This window comes from Thunnus albacares, chromosome 19 (assembly GCF_914725855.1).
Source record: "Thunnus albacares chromosome 19, fThuAlb1.1, whole genome shotgun sequence".
In the NCBI taxonomy this organism is placed as follows: domain Eukaryota; kingdom Metazoa; phylum Chordata; class Actinopteri; order Scombriformes; family Scombridae; genus Thunnus; species Thunnus albacares.
In genome coordinates, this window is record NC_058124.1 from 16,543,998 (window position 1) to 16,570,874 (window position 26,877).

Consider the following 26,877-nt stretch of genomic DNA (forward strand, 5'->3'; position numbering starts at 1 on the left):
AAGACTGACACTCACTGAGAATATATGTATCTGTTTATTGATAGAATAAGACAAATAGAATGAAGCAATATACAGCGATATGGGAAATCGCTACTATCTATACATCTATATATCATATCTACTATATGTACAGTATATCCTTTCTTTCCAGTGTAGCTAACAAAATGGATTCACAGAATGACTTCAATAATCCACTCCCAACAAATGAAGCATACATGATGCTATTACAGTGTTCCTTTTCCCCAGAGCATGTGATAAAAACCACTTTCTTGTGATAGGTGCATACTAAGGACATTTTTTTTTTAATTTATGTTGCTCACCGACATTCATATTTGTCTTATGGTATTATTGTGTGGGCACTGTTTGTAAATCAGGTGGCTTTTGTGTATCTGTGCCAGTGTGTATGCGTGTGCGTGTGTGTGTGTGTATGTGTGTGTGTGTGTGTGTGTGTGTGTGACTAATAGCAGACATCAGAGAATCCTACTGATCTAGGGCACAAGGTGACCCTCTCACTGTCTCTCTCTCTCACTCTCTCTCTCTCTCACGCACACACACACATCTTCTAAAACACCCGCTCAGCATTCTTGTGCTCCACTTTATACTGCTGTTTTTAGTTGGTATGAGTGTTGGATAGTAGTGTATGTCCACTACACAGTAATGCCACTATACATGTATGTGTGAACAGACAGTGTTTGTGTATGTATGTCGATATTAATGGGCTGTGAAGGTTAACAGCATGGGTTTGAGGAAGGAGGCAGGTGAACATGAGAATGTAATCACTTCATATTTTACAGTATTTATGTGTGTGCCTACCTATGTCTCAAATGTAACAGTCAAGCTTACTAAAAAAGAACACTATGAAAATATAATAAGAGAGAAACATCACCTGCTGATTCATACTACAAGATGAAAGCACCATGCATCAAAAGACTGATGTATAGACAGGGATTATTGCCAGCTGAGATTGTATTTGAGCTGCATACATTTGAAGTCATACAGGAACAAGGGTGTTTTATTCTCTTAAGTGTCAGCTGTAAGGCAGTCGCCTCCTCTAACGCCTTGATTCCACCGAGCACTGAACAATACCGCGTTGCAGCCGGAATGCGACACAGCCCTGCCCGCTTCACTTTGACAACCACAAGAGGCTTGCTCATCTCCTCAGCTTATTAGGGAATCTTATACTAACAACTTGATGAAAGCAATTTGTGTCCTATCTACTAGCTCTGTGTGTCATCAAAGCCTCAGTACATTAGCTTGTTTCAGTGGAAAGAAGCTAATATTGTTAAAAGTGATATGTTGCAGTCTGACAGCCCCATAGTTGTTTGAAACCTCATTGTATATGCAGTTTGTGAAGTATGGCATAGATAAATAGTAGTGGACAAAATATTAGAAGTAGTAATAATCACAATAATATGTCCAGTACAACACCAGCTACTAACATCAGCTTTAGAAACCACCACGAGAATTGAGTTTGTGATCAGAGTTGCAGGGTCGCATCCCCTAACCAGCTGGGGAAATCATGGCAAGAACCATGAATAAGAAATACATTTCTTACTTTATTATGAGATGTTGAGGGACCCCTTAGCGTGCAGCATAATCCCCAGTTACACCAGTAGGAGAGAACATAACAGAAACAGACTGGTTGTATTGGCCCTTACGCTGTATGTAATTCAGTCTGCAGGGCACAAAGGAGAAAGGTCTGCACACTGTTGGGCTCCAAATAAATAGCTGAATTCTCTTTTTCTCTTTTCAAGGCAATGTTTCGTTTGGAAAGATTTGCCTGGATTTGAGCACTCTTGGTCCCACTTCTGTAATTCAGTCTGTGCCACTACAGACTCAATAGACTTTGTCCTCACTTCATTTTAGACAGCAGCTACACCCACAAAGACACACTAAGGTGTTTTCTGAGCACTCTCTTGCTCTCTTGCACACAAACACACACACACACACACACACACACACACAGGTGAGATGGGGAACGTAAAAGAAAACTAAAGTAAACTGAACCTTAGGTTGATATTTAGTATCTGTTATTGCAATGACACTTTTACAGCCTCTCAAACTTGTTTTACAGACTTCAGCTTTGTTCACACTTTCACAGTACGGCTATACCTTTTATGATATTTCCTCTTAATGACAAGTATTTTATTGTGCACATACTGAACATGTATGTGTGTGTGTATGGTATATACGCCTGTCTTTAGTCAGTCAGTTTAGGACCTTCAGAGAGGGGACATTTTTGCAACATTTGGTCATTCTGCTCATCCCAAGGGTCTGTCATTGGATTAGGTGAAAAACTGGTAAGGTTGAAGGGTTTTGTTAGCATGTTTGTGTGTGTTTGTCCCATTTCTTACAAATGTTCTTTCCACTTTCTATCTTTCTCTCAGGTTGTCAGGCAGTAATGTCCCCTCTCCCATCGTTAGCAACAAGAACTGGCTCCGACTGCATTTCGTGACTGATAGCAACCACCGTTACCGTGGTTTCAGCGCCCATTATCAAGGTAAGACTGGTAAGATGTAATTACATCTACAGAGATGGGCATCTTAATATGCACATGTAACACACATATACATAAAGAGCGTTCATTTATGATTTTGTTGGGCCCTATACATACATTATCTACAGATCTCTGTGTTTGTTAATGATAGTTCTTTCAAGGTTCAGCTTTTGCTTCTTTGCTTTTTTCTTTTCTTTTTGTTTTGTGTTTCTCTCTGCTGCCTTTTTTTCCCTTTTCAACTGACAGTTTTTCTCTATCATCTTGCCTCTAATTCCCTTTAATTACGCCTGTTGACTCCAATCTTCTTGTCTGTTCTCTACTACAGACCCCCCCCCCTCTCATCTAGTTCTCTCTTTATTTTTTCTCGGGTAACTGCTCATACACGTACAGTTAGATTTCTTTGACACAGACCCTAGCTAGTGGAAAACATTTGGAAATTCATTTGGCAACGTCCATGTCTCCCAACAGCAATAATGAGAGCTGAATGTGTGAAACAACTGCACAGGCTGGAACAGATAGGGTTTATATTGTACACTTTCCTTGTTTTTCATACTCTCCTGTGTTTTGTTTTAGTCTCAGATTGCCTCTTGTTCTTTCACAAAATGGCTGTATACTTCACAACACTCACTATTGGCCCTTTTTTGTGAATCATTAGTGCATGGTGCATAAAGTCCATTCAACTTCACAAAATACACAGGGTACGAGGGATATGTTTGATATTTTCATGGCCAGAGGCATGTGGGATACCTGTGGCTCAGTTGGAAACAGGATGTGATTGAAATACACTATCTATTCCACTTTAATCACTTCAATAGAAAAACCTCCAAGCTAAATATTGAGTTTGCTTTTATTGTTATAAAGTTAAGTAAACTAAAGTCATAGAAGCAGTACAGCGTGCCTTCCTCTAGGCGTCCTTGACCTGGTCTGAGTAGGCGGGCAGCAGAAGCGTAAATCATGGTCATGCTTGACACTGAAATTGCACTGTGCCACTTGATTATTACTGACACACTCCCTACTGCGCCTCGCCTCTCACTTCAGTACATCCAAGTTCACAGCAAGTCACCAAAAGACCAAGCAGACTCAGGCGAGAAAAATACAATGTGCACCCATCCAAAATGCCACCACTCAGGTGCAGAGCCTGTGCCGCGTTCTGTCCCAACAACTGTGCCCTGCTTCAGTGTCTGGAATGTTTGTCAAAGAAAATCACACATAATACATACATATATTACTCTCTATATGTCATGTGTAAAGGAGACACAAAAGGTGCACCACACTGAAGGACGATGTGACACAATGTGAGTGTGCTTCAATAAAAAGTTTTCTTTGTTCCTCCCTTCCCTTCCCTTCCCTTCCCTTCTGTTCACACCCCACCCCACTATGGTTGCTTTCGACGGTGAATATGGTCATTTGCCCAGTTTCACTGGGCTATTGCCAGCTGTCATTGTCATTACTTTGAAACCTCTCTGAACATCTTTGAATTGACAGACAGGCCATGGTTTCCCTACATAAGAATTAAGCAGTTAAGACACTGCCAATTGAAGTAGAAATGTGGATCATTGCCTCAGACATCTCTGGAGATTGATAAGTCACTGTAGGAATGTTGTCCTATTGCTGGAATTAAACTGTACACATTTTTTTTCTGTTTGGGCTTTTCAACCCTTACATGTATGTGGCCACTTGAAGTATTTTACAGAAGAATGAATGCAATTAGTTTTTTACTTGCTTAGTAGTTTTTTAATTGATTCCAGCTGTTTTCCTGTTTAAAAGACCTCCTGTCCCCACCTAAAAAAGAGGTTTGATAAAGGTTCCTTTATGACTGTTGAAATTTTGTACCATATGATCTCTTGTGATACTTGAAGGACTGAGGTCAATTAGGCCACTTTAAAAGAGGTAAATCAAAACTGCAACTAATTCATTAATTGCTTCATATTGACTCTGAATAATTTTCTAATCTGTGGATATGATCATCGTATTAGGCTGGATATGACCCTGGATAGGACTTTTGCAGAATGTCCTTTATGTCTCCACCCTGAACTACCTAGTAAAGGCAAAGTGCCAAAAAAAAAAAAAAATTAAAAAAGTGATTTTAGCCAATGCATTAGGGGTGAGGAAAGCATTGATTCACATAAGAATCTGGATACAATCTTCAACAGTTCTAATAATCCAAATATCGATTTTTGTGCATCAATAATGACGTTGTGTTGAAGGAACAAAAAAGGATTTTGGATGTAATTTAATGTAACTTAATAATTAGCTTTGCAAGAAGTAATTTATGATGTTACCAAAAGTGGGCAACCAAACTCCAGCAGCAACAAAAAAATCAGTCAACCAACACACACTGGACCTCTTTACAAAACCTCTGGTTGGGCAAAGGAAATCTTCGGTCCATAGTCATACATTTCAAATGACCTGCAACTGTACAATCTACTGCTGGAGAGATAAAGTTAGTAACAACTTCCCTTACACACACACCAACCTCTATATAACAAAAGACATTCAGGCGGTGATTTTTGTTAGTAAATTACACTTTCATTTCATTATTCTCATACAGGCAGCAGACTGTAGGATGCTCCCAAATGATTGCATCAAACTTTTTAAATAAGAAAGCTGTACTCTCTGTCCATCAGACAGTGACCGTCATCGAGACCAGTGTGCGTAACTGCCATTATGTTTTCATATTGCAATTTAGTGAGCAAAAAACACAAGTGAACAGTTTGGCACAGAGTGCACTTGAGTAAGAGACTGAAACTAGTCCCCCTTTATGAATCGAGAATCGATTCTGAATTGAACTGTGATGCCAACAATCATAATTGAATAGAATCATGAGGTTTCCAAAGATTCCCACTCGTACAAGACAGAGAGTATCAAAGACAATGTGTGAAAGGAGCTTTTAAAATTTAAAGTTCAAGTCATTATTAAACCTCATCCCTCTTTTCACATTTCCTCTTTCTCCAATACATCTCTTTCTTCTCTCTCATCCTTCTCTTTGACTGCCTTTTTATTTTTTCTTCCTCTTTCTCTCCTCATCTTTCTTTCTCCCTCTCCCCTCCTCTCCTCCGATCTTCTCCTCTTGTCCTTATCCACCGTCTCTCCCCATCTCTCCTTCTGGCTCTTTCAGACATTCTTCTTCATGACTGACTGACAACCTGACCCCTCCCCTTGAGATTTGCCTTTAATTGGTTTAATTGATCTTAATTGATCTTAATTAGTTTAAAAGGTTAATCAACATGTTAATGAAGGGTGTCAGTTTGATAGGTTAGCTGATTAATTAGTGGAGTTCTTATAACAAGCTTGTGATTGATTGGCTACTGTCTACTGTCAGCTGTCAGTCATTTCCATTACCTCGCTGGTTCTTAAACATTAGCAGAAAGACGAGCTGGGTGGCTGAAAAAAATAACTGCTAAGTGATTGTTGATTCAAAATCTTCACACTTCATTAAAATGTATCATGTCATAGTACATCTCACGCTACATGAATATGCAATATGGATTGCAATAAATAATCAGAATTTATTTTTGATCTATATGTTTAATATTATTGCACTATAAGTTAGAAAAAAACCTGGCAACAGTGTCAGTATGAACTGAGGATAGATCAATATTCTGACTGCACCGTTGCCAATGTCACTACTGACAATGCAAGATGATTGATGGATCTCCTATTGATTTCATCCCCAGTGGAACCACCTGTAAACCACTGGGAAGGAAAGGAAACTTACAAATGAATTACATTTAAGTGTTCATTAAATGTTTTTTCACCTGAGAAGAATATATTAGGTTGTATTTTATTCTTCTTGTTTCCACTATACTTTTGTTGTTTTCCTTTCTGCTGCATTTATTATGTTCTACCCTCTTCAAATTTACTATTTAATTACCATTCTTCATCAACTCCACTTTATTATAAATAGTTCCACATGGTGATATTCCCCCCCTTTTTTTACTTTGTCTATTCCACCCTGCAAACCATATGTTGTTCTGGTCTGCTAAATTCTACTTGTCTCCAGCAGAATAAATTATAATGGCAAAGCCTTCAGGCAGGGTTAGTTTAGTCGCAAAAACTGTATGAAAACAATTCCAAATATGTCTCTGAGAGACTAAATGAACAAATCTGCATTGGCAGGGTTAGTTTAGTTTATAAGACACTGCTATGAGACCTCAGAGGGAGACGTTTGGCTCTAGGTGCTGCCAGCTAGCTGGACAGACTGGCTTTGTGTGTGTGTGTGTGTGTGTGTGTGTGTGTGTGTGTGTGTGTGTGTGTGTGTGTGTTATACATTAGGTCATCCCCACTCAGTTCATAAAACCTCCTCCTTCTACTGCTGTCCAAATTATGGAGCTCTGAATTAATAGTAATCTCCCATTGATTAATAGCCAAGTTTGCACAAACTTGGGGAGATGAGAGAGGCTGTAAAAAACAAAGAATATTACAAAGGAACAACAGCAGAGAAACAGAGAGGAAAGGAGGTAAAACAGTGAGGAGATTCAGAGAAGACATTTAAAAAAGAAAAAAAAGAAGAAGAGACAGACACCAACAAAGAAACAGGTGACACATGGCAACCAAACCCCCAGGAAGGGTGCCAGGCTGTGACTGAAGCCAATTTGACACAAGGCCTTTCTCAATACCAAGTATGCCAAGTTCAGACTTGTGTACTTGCTAGTTCGGACTTGCCAAGTTCGATTCGTGAGTACAAACTTGTGAGGATTGGAGGATACAGTACGATCATTCTGTCTGCTGACAGCAGCAGCTCAGCTTCAACACAACTACCCGACTGTACTGTGACAAAATAATTTCAACTCAAAGCTTCACTAACACTTTTTTTCTCACAAAAAAAATTACCTCATTGACAGAGAGATGCAGTGAATTATGCTATTCAGTCTAGAATGTACCTATTATAAAAATCTTAACTGTTATGTGGCTTAATAAAATAAAACGAAATGCAATATAGACTGATAAGTTCATTTTAATACATTTATATTTATTGAACTGGGGTGATATCTGTACGTATAGACCCCCAGAAGCAGCGCCGTTTTTCTGTCCATTAAAAACATGAAGCTTCACTTTACATTCAGACAAACTAATGTGACAGCTACAATTGTCAGATTTCATCTGTGAGACCAACATTTATCTTCCAAAAGGAATTATATCATATATCAAAATGCTGCAGAGACAGTAGAGCCAGCGGTAAATTACCAAAGAGCTGCACAGATCAGTTCATCAGATCATGTTCTCCCCGGGATGAAGACAGAGAGAGAGGGAGAGTGTGTGTGTGAGTGTGTGTGTGTGTGTGTGTGTGTGTGTGTGCGCGCACATGCATATGTGTGTGTGTGCGCGCACATGCATATGTGTGTGTGTAGCTGGATGCATTGCATAGCTGTGTTCTTGGACACAGGAAAAGCCTGTTCATGTATGAGTATGTTTAGTAACGCAAAGCCTGCAGCTTCACCGCATGGCTAAATAAAATTTATTAAGATAATTGTGTGTTTGAATGCTTAATTGATGTTTCAAAATGATTCATAATGGTTTTAAAACATGCCATCGGCTAAATGTTGATAGACCTAAATTAAAGGAATTAACTCTTTCAATTCAGATATCTCTCTCTAAGGCATAGTTTTCTTGTTAAAGAGTAAATTCACTTCTATTTATATAATTTACATTTTATTCCTCCAATCTCAGGCAGCCCTATTAATATTTAAGGAAATGGCCAAATATTTAGAAAGCCTAGAAAATTTAAATGAGTGTTTATATCATGTCTTAAATTTTACAAAAGGTGAGCAGAGTCAATCAGAGTAGATTACACACTTTTTTGTCTTGTTAATTAATGTAATGTTCACATTTATATCATTGTTAACTGAACTGTTAATATGTCATACATTATCTCTTTGCTACTTACTGTCTTCTTCACCGCTAAATACAACCACAGCCATTAAGTGTCCATTAGTATGTTTAACTGAAGCTCAGTAATTATTCGACTATATCAAAGTCTTTGAGCAAAAGTAAATGCTTTTCACCTCAGGACTAAAATGTATTTAAAGATTCAGCTCTCTCTAATATGTGATTTCTGAGTGTGTTTTGAAGCACGCTATATGCCTTTACTGTAGTACTCTTGGAGGCCAAGATGAAATCAGAATGGATGTACTTTCTCACCATGGGAACTGCTGTAAGTTCATTTAATCATCCTTGTACTTGCATCATGTCGTTTACAGACTGTACCCAAGCTGAGTGAGTGTGGTGCCTCACCCTGGGACTCAGGCTCACTAAAACACTCTTTTAGTGAGCCTGGTCTCTAGGGAAAAGCTGCCGTAAGGGGGGTTCCAAGAAACTGGGTGTTTTTTCAACTGTATTTCAATCAGTAAAGACACCACATGTAAATCCATCTATTTTAATAACTCAAGAGACTTTGTTCCTGTCAATTACATTGATTTAAATGGGTAAAACCCTATAAATAGCAGCCATTTAGACATCCCCCCTTGGAAGTCATACAAGAGGCCTTGACACTTGGGTGATGGAGGGGTGAAGTGGCATAGACAGAAGAGAGTGTATAACAGATAAGGTAGTTTAAATGTCCTTCAGTGAGGGTGATTATTGGTTGACAAGAAAGCTTGCAAATAATTCCCATTGAAATCTCTGGATAATAATTGAAGGAGCTCCAGTGTGATGAAATTAGAACAATAATTGTCTTCCTGCTTGAACTTCTGCAAAAAGCTTCATTAGTGTAATTACCATTTGAGACCTAAAGGCATTTACACTGAAACAACAAATCAGATTGGATTACTTATGGTAAAAGTTTGATCTTTTATGCATGTAATTTCTGAAGATCAAATTTTGATAATGGATTGGTGGTAGCTTGAGGGTAATAGAAGAAAATGATTGCTAGTATGAATCTGTGGGCTGGCTGGGAAAACTGTTCGAAGTTCCCTTTAGCAAGGTGCTGAAACCCAGCTGCTCCGTTGCCAAGGCTGTGGTAGAACAAGGCAGTTTCCAGATGTGACTGGGTGTGTACTCTCACCCCTAGGCTGCAGCTGGAAGTGGGAATGTGTTCTCACTCATCTTGCCTGTTAAATAAAAAAAAGAACATGAACAGCTCTACCCTCAAAGCTAGAAACCAGTGAATCATGTTGCCAAATAATCTCTGAGTTGTCAATGGCCACAGGAACAATACACGAGAACACAATTTTACAGTGACTTTACCCTTTAAATAGGTCAACTTTTATTATTTTCAGGGTCATACTTTTTCAAGCAAAACAGTATTGCTATGCAATTAGTTATATCTTCTTATTATATAAGAACTAGGGGGAAAGCCACGGACACCTAGTCAGTTAGTGAGTCACACATTCAGTCAGTGGGTGAGTCACACACTGCTATCTAGCTACCAGTAAGCTACAGCTACAGCCATCAAGGTAATGGCTCATCCAGCCAGAAGTACATGCATCAAGTACAAAAATATGAAGGATGTTAAAAACTGAATGATAAAAATAGACCTGAAAAATGTTGCAGTAAACTGTGAAGTGATAAAAAGCCGAATCATGATGTGACTAACTTAGGGTGATTAACAGGTATAAAACAGAGAAAACGGCATCATTTAAGGCTATTTTGGCTGATTTTTGATGACATTTATTAATTATTGCCCCTGTGTGTAATAATAATAGTAAATAATATATCAATAAATAAATTCAACCTCAATAAATAAATAAAAAAGCACTACCACCAAGGGTCTCAACGGTTTGGCAAAATCATCAAGTTTCATGTGGTTTCAGTTTCATGTAGGATGTAATGGTACAGCTATTTTTTTTAAAAAAAAAGAACATTTTGTCTTGGTTTGAGTATTTCATTCTTTGTAAATATCATACTGTAGCTTGAATGAAGAGTTGGAACAAGCAGTTACAGAATACATTTGTGATGGTTGCAAGGTTACAAGGAAATTCATAAATTCCAGCATACTCTGAAATACACCTGAAAATATGCCTCAATAAATTCAAAAGAGGTTTAACTGAATTACTGCTAATTTCACTTTAGGACGTGCAGTATAACAATTCAATGGAGTTCATTTTTTTTCAAGCATTTTAAGATGTTTTCTAAACTAAATTGTGTTAAACAAGTCGCGTAGCTCCACACTCAGTGCGCAGTGTGCGGTCAAGAAAGAGAGAGAAAGCATGTGTGTGACGATGAGACTGAACCTGCCTACCATCCGAGAGCAGGCTGAGCAGGCAGAGAGCAGGAGAGTTTCTGCCAAAAACGAGCACAGAGAACCGGGGAGACATGAGAGCAGCTGCTCGCTAACAGCTACGTGTGTTTATAGCAGAGAGCAGCAACTCTGCAGCAGCAACAGAGTGCTGCAACTCTGCTGCACTAAATATTTACCAATGATGCATTAATGAGGATCCTCAGAAGACCCTGTATATTTTTTTCTGAATCACACCCTCTCAGTCATCTTTAACTCTTCTCCTCCTGTTTTAGCAATTAGCTCTGCATGCTCTGTTTGCTTCGAATGATCACACCTTTACTTTTAAGTCTACTAAACAGATTTAGACATGAGGATTCTAGTGAGTTTAAAGTTAATTTTGTGCTTTTAATCATCGTGTTTTCAGGTATACTTTAAAGCAATTAAAAATACAGCCAATGAATCTCATTCAGTCGTGTGTTGTTAGTGTCAAAAATGGACTCAGTGAGGGAAATGTATTCAAGCATCCCCATTTTAATCGTATTGTCTTGGATTTAGTCAAATCCCCTCACTTTATGGGACTCTGATTGTCATTTTAGGTGTCATTCCACAGCACCATTTTATTTTACTCAACCCTCATAAATACACAGACATACTGGTTGCTATTCAGTTAGCCAAACAGTGCCTCTTTGTTCCAGTTGGACCCCTTTGAACAATTTGCAGTGCACACCATCACACATGGAACCCACCAAAAATTCCTACATTGTACAGTTATTGTCATTTACAAAGTCATCCAGTCAACCAGAATTTTACTACTGTTGCACTTACTGTAAGTAGCTCAGTTAACAGTGTCAGGTAAAAGCCTAGAGTGTCTAGTCAGTCAGCCATTCAGTCTGGCGGTCAGCCAGTTAGCGGGTCAGTCAGTCAGCCATCTAGTCAATTGAATGTTTGCCAGAGGTTCCATTTACTGTACGTATTTTAGTCTGAACATTGAGAAATAATGCCTGGCTCTTATTAATGAACATTAACATCACAGAAAGTGGAGGTGGATGCAGCAGAAAAGTAAGAGTGGAGAGATCCTGGCAATGCTGAAAGTCAGAATGGCACAGTGTACTTGAAAACACGATGATTAAAAGCACAAAATTAACTGTAACCTCACTAGAATCCTCATGTCTAAATCTGTTTTGTAGACTTAAAAGTAAAGGTGTGATCATTCGAAGCAAACAGGGCATGCAGAAAAATGCTAAAACAGGAGGAGAAGAGTTAAAGATGACTGAGAGAGTGTGATTCAGAGAAAAATATACAGGGTCTTCTGAGGATCCTCATTACTGCATCATTGGTAAATATTTTCTCTAAAATCTCAGATGTTGGGGCTTCTGGCCAGAGTGGCAGCATGTAAAGAGAGTGTTGTTGAGCTCCTCGCGAGAAATACTAAAATTTGATCATATTGCTCTTATTTTGTGCATTAGCGTCTTAAAAGTTGTTTCCATAGATCGCTGAGTGCTTAACAATTGATGTTTTGACAGTCTGAAACAAAGTTTTAAATCAATATTGAAGCAAAATGAACAAGAGTCAGAGTGGCGGCAGAGAGGCACTGTGCTAGCCATAGTGCTAGCTCTGATCTCCAAGCAACAAACAAAGAAACACACGACCACAGCTAGCAACCAACATATGGTGTTTCAAGCCATTAATATACTCAAAAAAGACCTGCAGGCAAAAATAGAAGAAAAGGCAGTAGCCCAATCTGCAGAGCTCCAGAGCCAGGTTGACCAACTCCAGGTTGAATTACAAAGTCCTTCGAAGATGGACGAGAACATGGCAAACATATAACTGAGTTTGTAGCCAGCCTGCTAAAAGATGCACTGAACCTCAAGAAGCCCCCTGCTTTTGGACAAGGCACACCACAACCACAACAATGAACCACCTTTGTAGTGAGATGCCACCACTTTTCTGAAAAAGAGGAGATCCTGAAGAAAACCATAGAAATGAAGTCAGTGACAACAGCCCACGGCGACAGGATTCGCATCCTCCCCACCTTCACCCAGGAAGTGAGCAAGCAATGAGCAGTCTTTAATGAGGTGAGGGGTCTACTCCGAAACTGTTAGGGTGTCCGCTACGGTTTGAGATACCCAGCAGTTTTGAGGACTACAACACAAGAAGGAAAGGAGACAAGTTTCAAAGACCTGTTACAAGCTAAGTATTTCATTCTGAAGAACTGAAAGTGGACATAGGCTATGGAGTTTTCATGCCTCAGTAGAGCTCTTGGTAAGTTCAGGTCACAGTATCCCCCTTTCTTGTCACTGCTGGAGGAGGAGTAGGCTTGGAAAGCAAGAAAGCTTGCTAGTCTGGCTGCAGCCACCTATCCAATCCTTTTGGTACCACTGTGTTTGAAAAGTTTGTATAATCTTTCTCCGCTTCTGCTGGGTAAGATTCTGTAGGTTAGGTGTTTCCACAGCTCTTTTTTGTTCATAAGACAATGTTGAAAATCTTTTAAAGTAAGAAATATCCATGCTGACTGCCACAGTTAAGCTATCTGCACTAGGTACTGGGGAAGGATGCAAGCAAGAAGGAGGAGTGGATGTCATGTGACAGAAGATCTCAGCAAGGGTTGGTCTTTGCCTCATTGTTGATCATTCAACACAGTGTGAAAACCAACTATGCATACGCAAATCTATGAAAACGTTGGCCTTTGCACCAATCCTGCAGACAGAGGCACAGATAGCCTCTGCCTCAGCCCATGGCCTTAAACTTCTTTAAGTTAAAGCTCTTTAAGCGAGAGCCTGCCTAAGACTCAGAAACTAAGTTTCCTTGTGCCAGCAGCTAACACACAAGTCTGCTGGCCAGTTTAACCAGTACAGGAGCCACGAAATGGAGTTAGCTTGCCGCTAACTCTACACAAAAGACGGACCTGGGCTCTCTATACGACTGGAGTGCTGTCTCCCCAGCAATGCCTGCATCTTTCAGCTTCAGAGCCAAAGCCTTCACAGCCTGACTCACCCACGGATTCACCGGCTACAAAGCAGAACGCCACAAAGCATCTCTTCCTTCATGGACAGGTAACAACTGGGCATAGCCTAGCAACACAGTGAAGCATAGCACGGCTAAGCAAGAATGTTTAACTCAAACAATGTACTGTACATGTATTGATTTGGTTAAGGTTATACATTGAACTGTTGTTGTGATGTCCTTGTTGCTTATAGTCAGGTTACTGCATAGCCACACCACTAGGTTAATGTTAGCATGCTTAACACGTTACATCCAGTAACTAGGCCTTGCATGCAACTAACCTCGTTTTAACCTGGCACCTTTAGCATAAACCAATTGGCCTTGAATAGAGAACTACGCAGTTAAGAGGTTAAAACCAAATTGTCAGCATGCCATGTGCTCAGACACCAGGTGACTGCAGCCATCTTGCTATTGTCTTCTCTACACACACACACACACACACACACACACACACACACACACTCACACACACTTGTATATAGGTACAGATTAACTAGATTAGTATTGTGTGTTGCTTTTACCCTTTGTTAAATAAATGCTTTTGGATATACCTGTTGTCTGTTTTAATGTTGCACAAGAATGAGTTTTGCTAACCCTTGCTCTGTAAAGAACTCCAAATCCTTCAACCATAACTAACTACTTATATGGTGATTTTGTTCATAGTTATTAAATTAATTATTAATCAAAGTCCCAAATTCATAGATTAGTACACTTTGAGACTGAATTGGCTATCTTTTTCCCTGAGTCCAGGGTGGTGCCACGTTATTATTAATTCTTATTCATAATTTTATTGATTTAAATAATTAATGATTATCTTTGAATTGCTGATAGCCAAACTTATAGCCACAGCCCAACAAAGCTGTGGCAAAAAGGAGCAAACAAAACTTTTAAAACAACAATTCTAACTAGTTTTACCGGAGTGTGTGTAATCCTGAGACAAATTATGAATAATGAAAATTTAAAACTAAATAAATAAATAAAATTCATAAATTTTGAATTATTAATATGAAGAAATTATAATCATTTAATCTCAACATTCCTTTTTAGCTTTGGTGAGGCACTGCCTACTACCCTGCCTACCCTGACCGCACATCACTGAAGAACATGCGGCCTCTCATGCGAGAGACCAGCACTGAGTCATGTTTGATAATGTTAACACACCCTCAATGCTGCATGAATATAGAGGTCTTTCGTCAGTTTCACAACACATGCAAAGCTGGAACAATTAATACAGGTACAATACCTTTAATATAAACAGATATATACTGTTTACCCTTATGTTAAAGTTGATATCCATGTTTTTTTGGACTAAAAGATCATATACCCATTTTAGAATATCATAAAACATGCAAACCTTTTCTATACTATGGTATTGTTGATTGGCTTAACATGGCTGCATCCCTCCGAGTTAAGCACTAGCTCAAAGCAAAGCTATTGTATTTCACAGCATTTTTTGTATTTTTACACGTTAAAATCAAACATATAGGTTCAGTAGTATCACACTGTGCAAACAGGCACCCTTTCCAAGTTTTACCATGGCAGATTCAAACCAAACAAATATCAGGCTTCACAAAACATTCCATAACAGTTACAGCTACAGGCTTATCACCACTGAAAGTCATATATTTAAACTTTAAAGCCATAATGCACTCAAACACTTTATTGTATCAAATACTCACAGCCTGTAGGCTTGAAAAGTGGTTGTTAAAAGTTGATAGTTTCATCCCTCACGGAGAGCAGCGACTTTAGTATGCTTGAATACATGTCATTATGTTAGTGAAAATGCGACAGTGAGCTTGTAATGACAAGGCTGTCTTGCTCAGAGTGGAAGGAAAGGCCTATCTGAGGTTTTGGAAATGACCCAGACAGTTTTCTATTAACCATAATCTAACTAATTCAAGAGGGCAAAACATGATGGAGCCCCAGGACATGATGGAAGCAGAGGTTGGACTGACTGCTCTTGCTGACCTTTGATGGTCACCCTGTTTGAATTCTAGGTAGCATCTCATAATCAATAGGCTGTTTCAGCATCCAAAGTTTCATTTTAGAAAGCATTTTTTTCTCCAACATCAGTATAATGAAAAATGTCACAGCATTGCACAGCAGCATTACAGACGAATATACAGCATTGCTGTATATTAGTGGGACCTCAACTCTTACCCCAACCTGTGACTGTTTTTGCAATGACCGAAACTCAAAAAAAGGAACGAATCAATGGATATCCGCAGGCTTCCTCATTAATGTTAGTGTACATTTAACAATAACTGAACATAGCATGATAATGTCTATTTTGATGCGTAGAAGATCTATCTACTGCCCTCTGTAATAATTCATTCAGTTACTCACAGTTAGCATGTCTCCCTCCTTGTGACCAGTATGAGGTATGCCTCTATTAACTTGTAAGTACCATATGGAACATGTAGGGTGTTTTTATACGTTTAGATGTTTTTTACTTGGTTCAACACTGTGTGTTGCAATAATTACAATGCATTGCAGGCCGAAAACATACCTGAAGGGCTGTTTATATACAAGGAAACCTTCATTTTATATTTGCAAAATTAGATAAATAAGATAGAGACATAGTTCTCCTTCTAGATCCAGACAACACTATCTTCCTTCCCTTCACATGTGTTTGTGTGTGCGCCTGTTTGTCTGTTGTCAATGTGTGTGTCAGGTATGAACAATCTGTTTCCTTCCCCGCGGCACAACCTACCAATCACATCCCTCCATCATCTCTCTTCATTACGTATTCATGAGTTTCTGTGTCTGCAGGGCTGTGATTGGCTCTTAATGAACAACTGACGGCATTATCAGTCAGCCAATGCTATGGCAACCAAATAAGTCAGTCAGTACAAAAGAAACACCAGTCAACCACTGGTACAGAAACATTATTCAACTCGAGCAGTGAGACAGCATACCCCTCAGGGAGGTTGACATATTGGATATTGTCGACTGCATGGTACCTTTGATATGACTCTCATAATGTCTCAAACCTACTCATGATCAAGTGCATACATCTTGAAATGCAAATTGCACTGGATAATTACAGCTGAGAAAAAAGACAGCATTTAGTACATATGGAATATACCATTTAGTTTTGTGTAAATAAATCCCCAAGTCCTTTTCCTTGTCAGCTTTGGCTTCAGAACCATTAGTCAAACCGAGTACAGAGACACTGCAGGCCTCAGGGGGTTCATATGAGCTCATAAATCCATGAACTACCCCTTTATCATCTTTTATATTATTTTGAGAGCTTGCATTTCACCAGTGCTGGCTTTCATTGTTGACTCGGTGTTCAGCTTTTGCTGTCTCCAAAGGACCGTTAGCACTGGGATCATTAGAGTACTGTAAGCGTAGCAGAGAATGTAGCTGGTTGAATGAATGCAGCTAGTTTGCATAGACACAATCTGGTGATGTTGCGTGATGGCTGGTCTGTGGTTACAAAATAGCTCATAAAATGTGGAGGATGTGTACAGCACTGACAACTGTCTTCACCCACTGATTGCACTCACTACTTGCATATATTAAAATGTGATTAACTCAGTGTAGGCAGACATATATATTGAGGATTGCAGCCTACCCAATCATTAACATTTCTATCAATTCTTTCTGTCTGGTTGTATTAACATTTGAGTAAGCTAGATATATCAAATAAACACATATACCACAAAGCAAATGTCATATAAAATATATTCTTTTATATCTGAATTAACATATTATACTTTATGACACTTGCCAGATTACGAAATGCACATTAAATCATCTGGTCTCTCTTCATCCTATTTTTTTCAGAAGTCATTGTCAGAACAGTGGAAAATTGCAGTAGATTTCATGTCAATTAAAATTTTTAAAAAAGTATTAGCTTTTCCTTAGTATTAGCTACTAATTATTATTAACATATTAATCAACTTATCAACATATCTTGCAGCATGGATTGTTTCATTTATGATTCATTAGTAGTTGTCTACATCAGATCTCATCTCTTTGACTTAAACAGCCAACCAATTTAATATAAACTGCTCAAAACCATACATTAGCCTCAGTGAATGAATCACTTTCACTCATATCTGCTTGTTAATCACGTGAAACTACATGTTCAGTTTTGAAAATCTGACTGACACAACTATGTCTGACAGAGTTTTTAAATCTCTCCATGATATATTAGTACTCATTCTACATCATGCGTTACTGTACACAACAACAAATATTTGCTTTACTTATGGGGGTACATTAAAACATCAGCGATGAACATGTAGCCTAAAAGCTGGTGAGTTCAACCAAAGTGCGTGATGCATCTCCTTAGAGAATGTCTCACTGCTCCATACTACAAACCTACATCAGACTGCGGAAGATGGTTTTGTTGTAAAATGTGGTTCAGCGTATATTTTTATTGAGCTAGGTTTTGCTTAAGTGTCTATTTACTTACTGTTAAATGTTAGTCGAATTCCGTGTTTATTCTGTTGCTAGTTATATATAGTTTTGTTAAATATGCAACATTTTAGTTCATAAATATGGTTTATTTAAATGCAGCTGCCCTTCCATCTGTTGTTTGCAGTAAAGCTGCTGCTTGTAGGCTAGAATATTAACATGGGCATATTTAACTTTGATGCATATTCACACGGGACAGGTTTTATGATGCATATTAACAGGGTCTTGATACAGTGAATGAATTTGCACGGGCAAAAACAAATTTGACTTTAAACTATTTTTGGCCCAGATTCTCTGATTTGGCTGCCTAACCGGGGGGTGGGGAGGGGGTACATTTCAGACCTGATTGTAAGACTTTGATCTTGATCAGAGCTTCCCCTGGTTGTCACAAATAACAAGAGTCTGTTGATAAATGTTCTTAATTTCTGACAATTGGGACATTTTCAAATGCGAGTGTAATCTGAGGGCAGTAATACAATTATGCAATATATTGTATATCACCCCTTTCTGTCCTGTTGGTTCAAGAGAAGCTTTTTTAACTTAAGCTGAGATCTGTGTTTTTTTATGTTTACAAATCAGCATTATACCATCCAGTGTCATTAGGACAGAAGGCTTTATGCATCCGAAATTGTTAATGTCATGTTCGCAATGCAGTGGAATAGAAAATGTATTCACTTCATTCTTGTTATATATTCTTTCGAGCTACGTGTTTAAATGCAGCTATATTTAGTTGTTCCAAATTGATAGCAAAATGACCTGAAAACATATGAATGAATGGGGCACGTATGAATCACTACTCCTAAATATTATAATAAGATGCTTTTTATCTGAGATCAGAGATACTGTATCAGATATCAAGCATGTGCCCCCTCATTTTGAATGGGTATGACATCAGTGTCAAGAAAAGCAAATTCCATTCTTTGTGTAGGTGGATTGCTGTGAAGTTAGTTGAAATGTTATTATATTCAGTTTATGTGAGTGCGTTGCTCAGAGGCAGCTATAAGCAGCTATGATACATTAGTTGCTTTGAGCAAACTCATTAACAGGAGAATTTATGAAAGAAATGATTTTATAATGTAAGGAATGTTCATATTTGTTCATGATTAGTTTGATTTATTGATACACAGAATTGCATAACATAATTGCAACTTGAAATAACGTATAAGTCTGCTTGAGGGGTGAATATGAGCAAATAATACAACATACAGGATCAAAATACATTAAAGCCTAAAATGAATGTGCTTTTAAAGCAAACTCTGTCAAGTTTAAAAATAAATAACTATGTAAAAAGTGTTTTTGATCAGGAGGTACAAGTACTGCACCTTTTAAAAGAGAAACTCTTGGTCACTTTTTACACCAATAAATGGACATGATTTCCCATTCCAACTCACACAAAGGGACATTTGGAGTTGAATCACAATAAAAAACAAGATGCATTTTATTTTGAGTCACACTGCTCATGGTTCGATGCAAACCTAGTGAGTTACCTTCATATATTTACTGTCTAGTGTGTAATGAAGTATGTTTATCATATAAGAAAAAGTGATCATGTGTAGGTGTGGTTCAATTAAGGATCACACAATATCACTTTTCATTTAATTTATGATAGAGGATGATGTATTATCACTTTTAAAAGACTGTCTAAAGAAATGTAAGTGTAATGTAACTACAATGTAATTTTAATGTCTAATTTAATGTATAGGTTTGTGATTCATGCTCATGTTCAACAAGCAATGTTGATGTCTTGAAAGTAGTAGTGCTTATACAATGATAATGTGTTAACAACTGGTTCTACACAAAGATATACAGAACTGTATTTCACTAATGCTGTTGCTACAGAATACGTTTGGACCAACAAAACTTAAGCTGCTTAGCAAGTGTATTCATCTTAGGCTCATCTGCTATATTAAAATCTGTTTTACAATGATTAATTAAGTGACTACAGTAGTAATACATCTTTCATTCACATTAAGTGTTCTAGGGTGGGGGTTCTTATCTCTCGCTTTGGCACATGACATTACTATGCTGGTAAGTTAACACAATAATACACAAATGGATTGTGAGGCCACATTACATTAGATTAATCGTTAGCACATTAATTGATTTGGTGTAATGTCAACATGATAAGTAGAACACCACTAACACATGTGCATGTGCATTGCAACATTAGGATAATTATTGGCATAAAATACACATGCTGTAATTTAACCATGTCGGACAAACTATGTGCACATGTAGCCACTGTATAACATGAGCATAATTGTAGCCCATTAACTCATCTGCCATTTGTCACCATTCAATGGATTAATCAGGTCATTAAGAAAACGACATCTGTCAGCCACTCTATCAGAAATTCATTAAGGTGATTTTTCACTGTACTTTGTCATTCAGGACAAGATATATTTGTGTTTATGTTTTCATTATTTATGATGGTGACATATTCATTCATTTTGATAGAGTAGAGCAGAAAAAAAAATCAAATCTAGAGGAGGTCAAATTTAGACTACCTCGGGGTGTTTTGTTTTTATCATTACTGCATGGATTCAAATACAGCTCTCACCCACTCACTTTGTCTTCTACACTCTTATCTTCCCAACCATACATGCTGAGCTACAGTAACATACTGTACAAACACAACACCGATGACCCTGTAATGAAATGATGTTACCCATTTTAGAAAACAGAGCTCATGCTGACAGGGATCCTTCTGTCAGTTTGTCTCCTCGTGTCTTTGATTTACTTTGATTAAAGGAGCCATTTATTTTCTAACGTACCATTATCTGAATGCTTTGATTACAGAGCTGCATCATTGTCATTTTGATTAAAGCTGCAATTTCCCTCACCAGCTTTTGTTCAGAATATGATGGGGCTTCCAGCAAAACACCTTGACATCTGATGTATGTGTCTGAGTGACAGAGAGAGAAAAAGATTAAGCTTCTTTATGAACAAAAAACCCTTGAATGGTGCAATTGTTGAAATCATTTCTCCTACTTCCTTGCCTCTTTTTGCTTGTGTCTTTCTCTTTTTGTCTCTCTCACTCTGCCCCTCTCGATGTTTGTTTCCACCATTTTAAAATTTTTACTTTGCCTTTGTCACTTTCTTTTCTGCTGCGCTCTTCTCTCTCTCAGCATTGCGAGGGAGAAGAATCTGCCATTTTCTTTTTAAATTCCTTTGCTGTATCTCTATTTTTTATTTCTCTTTATTCAAACTATTCTCTGATTTTTCTTCTCTTTTCTGTATTCTGTTCTCCTCTGCAGTGAAGCGATCAGTAGATTTTAAATCGCGGGGCGTTAAATTATTCCCTGGCAAAGACTCCAGCAACAAGTTTTCAATATGTGAGTTCACATCTTAATGTCACTTTGGCTAATGATCTGACGTGTGATGGCTTGGTTTGACATGGACTGGCTTTGTTTCATTTTGTTTTTGCTTTTATTAATTTTGTCTCTTAAAAAGGCTGCTAGTTTCAACACTTTTGTGCCTCTGATTACCGACAACACAAATCTTGCAATGCTTTTGTAGACAACACATGGTAACATCAATTCAAAGAAACTTAGTGCCAATATTTGTGAACATTTATGTCATTTTTATACACAAATATGTTGAAAATGGCGCAGCCTTTATAAGAGTCTGCTTCTTTATTCTGCCTGCCTGCTGTATTTTTGTTGTTTGATGTTTTGTATATGTATTTTGGTCATGGTGTCTTGGTTTATGCATGCCTCTTCATGGCCTGCTCTGATATATTTAATCATGGTCTGTTTTGATAAGCTTTAACTATGGTTTGTTTTGGCTTGCTTGGGGCTTGTTTAGGGAATGCGAATCAGCTGTTATGCTATTGTTTTCCGCCCCCTCATGCTGCTTCTTCTTTCTTTCCTCATCCTTCTCTTCTCTTTCCTTCTTTTCTCTTCATACACCTACAACACATTTGTAGACCTTTATACACAGGTCATTGTGCACATCAAAGCAATTATTGACATGTAACAACATTTAGGTATCACTGCAGTTTCTACTGTTAGAGGCATATTGAAACACTATTGCAAATGTGTTATTCTAACAAAGTTTAGAATTGTTTATCAAATGTGGAGCCCTGAGCTAAGATTCAGATGTCCACCTTTGATAAGTGAAAACATTATCATTAATTATCATTAATTTACTGCTCTTCTGTAGGAGTCACCAAAATTTCTTTTAGCTTTGCACGAAAAAGTCACTTTAGAAACTGTTTAATCAGACACCATGAGGGGAAATTATCAAGTGTATGGTTGTCATGGTTTATAGGTCATTTGAAGTACAGTAATGCAAAAATGGCTCCATGAATATTATGTCATTCCAATCAAAGCCTCCTTTTCAACACTCAAAAAGCATGAAGAATCTCAAGAAAAAGAGCACTACATTTGTTTGAGGTTTCACTTATTAAAGCTGTCAGTACCCTCTTCAACCTCATATATTTTAGAGTTATTTTACATCCAATTCACTCTTTCTCTTATTCTCTGTCTCTTTACAAGACCACTTCCACTCTCTCTTTGTCTCTCTGTCACGCACACATTCCCTCACACATTATACTGTGTATGAAGATCAGTTGCAGATAATAGTGATGATATTTATATGCTTTTATATCACCTAGTTTAATCACAAACAGCACAGCACACACATTTATTACACTTACATATACAGTATACACACACACACACACACACACACACACACACACACATTTTCACACCCAGAGGTACATTCTCATGCATAAATATTGAACATGCATATGCACATATTTGAACATCTACAGGGACATATGCAAACACATGTGCAGATGCATCAAAACAAGGACATACTGTACGCTATTACATGCCGAAACACAGAGACACGCACGCACATACACGTAAATAGACCTGTTGTTACTTGGTTTGCATGCTTTGTAATGATGCATTTTTGAACTTATATGATTTATTTGCTTGTCCACTTTGTGTTCGTGTGACTGTTTGTTTATGTGTGAATGTCATCAATACTGTATGAGTTGATGGAAAGGCGATGGCTGAGCTAAGCACAGCAGAGAGACACGGTGCATCACAGATTCACCAGGTTTCCTGACAGGCTGCAGAGTCATGGTTGAGGTTTGATTCTACAGATGTGAATTTGTATGTTAATTAGTCTAGCTCTGATTGGTTCAGATGTTGCTCTGCTTTGACTGGGTTAACTCTTCAGTGAAGCGCAAAACTTTGTGTGTGTCTGTCTTTGTCTGCACATATAGTTGTTTATGTTTCTGTACACGTGTTTCTGTATATGTGTGTAAGTATGTGACTTTTGTGTTTTTTGTGAGTGAGCAGAGCACTCTGATACTGTAACCAGTCCCTCTGGTATGGTGTTAATAGTCCAGATGGTCAAATTAGCCGCTCCAACAAAGCAACAAACTATCTACTCTAACAAACACACAAACATATACAGACACACACACACACACTCACCACCTGCTGGGTTTGTTGATACAGACTAAACATGTACATGCCTGTTAGACACCCGGGGTTGGTGGATGTTTGTGTGAAATCAGACATGGGCAGTATTATCACGGCGTGTATTTGTTACACCCGACTGAGTTAACTGTTATCAGCACTTTTGTTTAAGATAAGATGAAAGTCTGGGCACCCTGGTGGCCTAATGGTTAAGGCGCGTACCATATAACCACAATGTCCATGGTTTGATCTCCAGCCGGAGGAACCTTGTAGCATGTCACACCTCTCTCTCTTCCCTCGTTTCCTGTCTACACTGACTCTCAAATGAAGGCAAAAATAAATTAAAAAAAAAATGTTTACTTGAGGTGAACAGAGACTTACTGCAGCAGCAAACAACTTCTGAATGCATTGGATCATAAAATGTGGATGAAGATAGAAGTTTAAACCAATCTTGTCCTTTTTTCAGAATCTGCAAAAAGCATATTGTGAAATATTGAGTCTTACAAATATTGTAGTCTACATCTAAATAACATATAGAGAGTGTGAGAGTGAGGGTGTTTTTCCATGCTCAAACAGGATTAAATCATACTAATGAAATTTGTGATCAACAAATACTGAATCATTATCTAGTTGATGCTTTAAAAAATCTCATTCCACACCAAAGTACATGATTTGTTGTGTTTCACATTCATTTGAATATCAGTTCATGCATTTGAATATCAGAATACACCATGGGGTGTTTTGTTTGCTCCATAGCTGAAGTAATTGAGCACACTAAGATAGTTTCTCCCTCTAGTAATATTCTACTGACATCAGGCATTAGGAAAGGATGAACGACTGAAAAAAATACACATAAAAATCCTCAGAGTGGCCTAAATTTACATTCGTTGGTGTGAATGAAAGATTAGGGGAACTCAAGGATTATTCATATCACTTTTCTCTCACCCTGATCACATGAAAGAGTACAAGAGATTCTGTCATGTGGGGCTCTAAATTGAGTAAAAATAGGTCATCAATGGACTCGGGCTCATTAAGAGACTGTATTGCATTTACTTTTTTGTGTGCCTACCTAAACAACTCCGTAGTACATGATGGATCCTTCTCAGTATTAGAAAAAAGTACCACAGAAAAAAAAGAGCTTTAATGTACAATGTGTTTTGAATGGGGGAAAGTATTAAAATGGAAATCTTTTGAATTGGAATAGAGCTGTTTGTGTTTTGCATTCGTTCTCTTACCTGACAGCTATGTTCCTTTGGCTTTCCCTGGGAAGACACAGAAGCGTTTTTTCCTTTTTCGCTTTTCGCCCAATGTACACACACAAAAACACATACGTACACGTTTACACACACTGTCCTTTGCTCAAAGTTAACCCAGCAGCTATGTTTCTTGAAACTATTAAAACTTTTAAATGCTCAAGAGAAAGCGGAGACTCTGAGTGGTTGAGGCTTATGGAAATAAAAATTCTTTACTGCAGTGTCTTTTAAGCAAAGCCAATGAAATATTGCTGTGGGGTTATTTGAATGGAAAAGAAGGCAGGGGAGACAGAGTGACAGTAAAAAGTAGTAAAAACGGCAAATGAAAGACTACATATGTACGGTACTGTCAACAGCAGTATTGTAATTAGAAACAGAGAAAGAGAGTAGAGATGCATCGTGTCAGGTGCGTGTTTGGTATTCGTCGTGATGTCGCAGACTCAAAGTATGTGTACAGTTCTGTCTGTTGTCTCTGTTCTACCACTGTGATGTTTGGAGTGTTACTGTCAAGATGAAAGAATTAAGATCGTATCTGAAGTGCTGTATCATCCCTGTCTGCCTACCTAACTCGTCTGTCTTTCTATCTCCCGGTCTGTCGAAACTGTTCCCCCTTCCGCCTGTTTCCTGCTCTCTACAGTGAATAAGTGACGAGGCAGGCAGGCTTCCAAAACCAAAAAGTGGAGGGTTTGAAATTCCTGTTTCATGCCAGGGTGCAATTGAAGCAGTTCTGTGTGTTGATTTGGCAGCAATGTGTATACCCTAGCAAAACAGTTTACATCAAATTCACAATGTACATTGATGATGATAGGTTATTCTTGGCTTCCACGAACACATGAAACATAAAAAGAAAAGGGCTTGATTATGTAGAACAATAAATTAAAGTCAGCATTAGCATCAGCCATGGATCTACCTGCATCTGAATGAACTGCTGTCTCTAAAAGGAGATTTTCCTTTCTGGAACCAGTGTTTGACTTAATGTGTGTGCTTCACTCTTACCTGCCTGTCCCTGCCTCTCCACCTGTTTGTTTCTCTATGTAGTAAATGAAGGTGGTGTGAGACAGGCGTCTAACTCCTGCCCTGACCCAGGAGAGCCAGAGAATGGAAAACGCCATGGCAACGACTTCAGGTACAATTGGCGCTCACAAACAGGCACAGACTTAAAATTGTATGCTCGCAGGTAATTTTACTGTCTGCAAGCATACAAGTCTGCACACATTAGCACGTTTTCCTCAAACACCTTTTATATACATTTTTTCTGTCGTGTCTTCCCTCTGTGTGCAATTGTGTGTTTTTATGTAGCATTGGCAGCGTGGTTCAGTTCAGTTGTGGAGAAGACTATGTTCTTCAGGGCAGTAAAACCATCAGCTGCCAGAGAGTGGCTGAAGTCTTCGCAGCCTGGAGTGACCACAGACCAGTCTGTAAAGGTAAGAAATAGCATCTGCACAAGCATACAAATTACAGATACTGCAATAACAGACACAGATATACAGAGATGGTGAAAGAGGCAGTAATCACATGTGGAGGTAAGAAAACACTCAAGCAAAGCTGCCCACGTACACTGCCTCAAAATTGGCCTCTCCCAGACATGAGTTTGTGTTGATCAGTGCTGAGTTTATAATGGAAAAAATCCCAATTCTGTATCTAGCCTCTGGCTGTTAAATTATGAAACAAAACACTCCATAATCCAATGTTTGCAGTGCAGCACCTCACCAACATGCTGTGGTTGTATGATTTCATCAAGGGAGTTATGATAGTGATTGTTCAGGACTGAAAATTACACTCTGTATCATAAAGACTGTATTCAGCAGGTAAGCACTATTATAAACAAGCACCACTCTGATCATTATAGCTCCATATACCATACAAATCGACTACCAATTTGCAATACAATTTTAAAAATGACACAAAATACTTAATATATAAAAGTGATAATTAACACATTTTCTTTTATTCTTCAGCTTGCCTGACCGATTCCAGTTTCACGTCCGCTGCTGTTTTAGTCTCAGACTTTCAACACACACATACACACACATTCACACGCACAGAGGGAGTGAGACAGAGAGGGCGTCTGTCATGTTAAATGCCAAAGTCGTTTGT

The 26,877-nt window shown here is 38.3% G+C and overlaps 1 protein-coding gene across 1 annotated transcript in view; it reads left to right on the plus strand.

Annotated features, from left to right (window-relative positions):
• csmd3b (CUB and Sushi multiple domains 3b) overlaps window positions 1-26,877 on the plus strand; it is a 385,890-nt gene that overhangs the window by 215,817 nt on the left and 143,196 nt on the right. Inside the window, exons 7-10 of the mRNA XM_044335847.1 lie at window positions 2,388-2,500; window positions 21,344-21,421; window positions 25,819-25,906; window positions 26,080-26,204. Of these exons, the coding sequence (XP_044191782.1) occupies window positions 2,388-2,500; window positions 21,344-21,421; window positions 25,819-25,906; window positions 26,080-26,204 (404 nt within the window). The remainder of the gene's footprint in view (window positions 1-2,387; window positions 2,501-21,343; window positions 21,422-25,818; window positions 25,907-26,079; window positions 26,205-26,877) is intronic.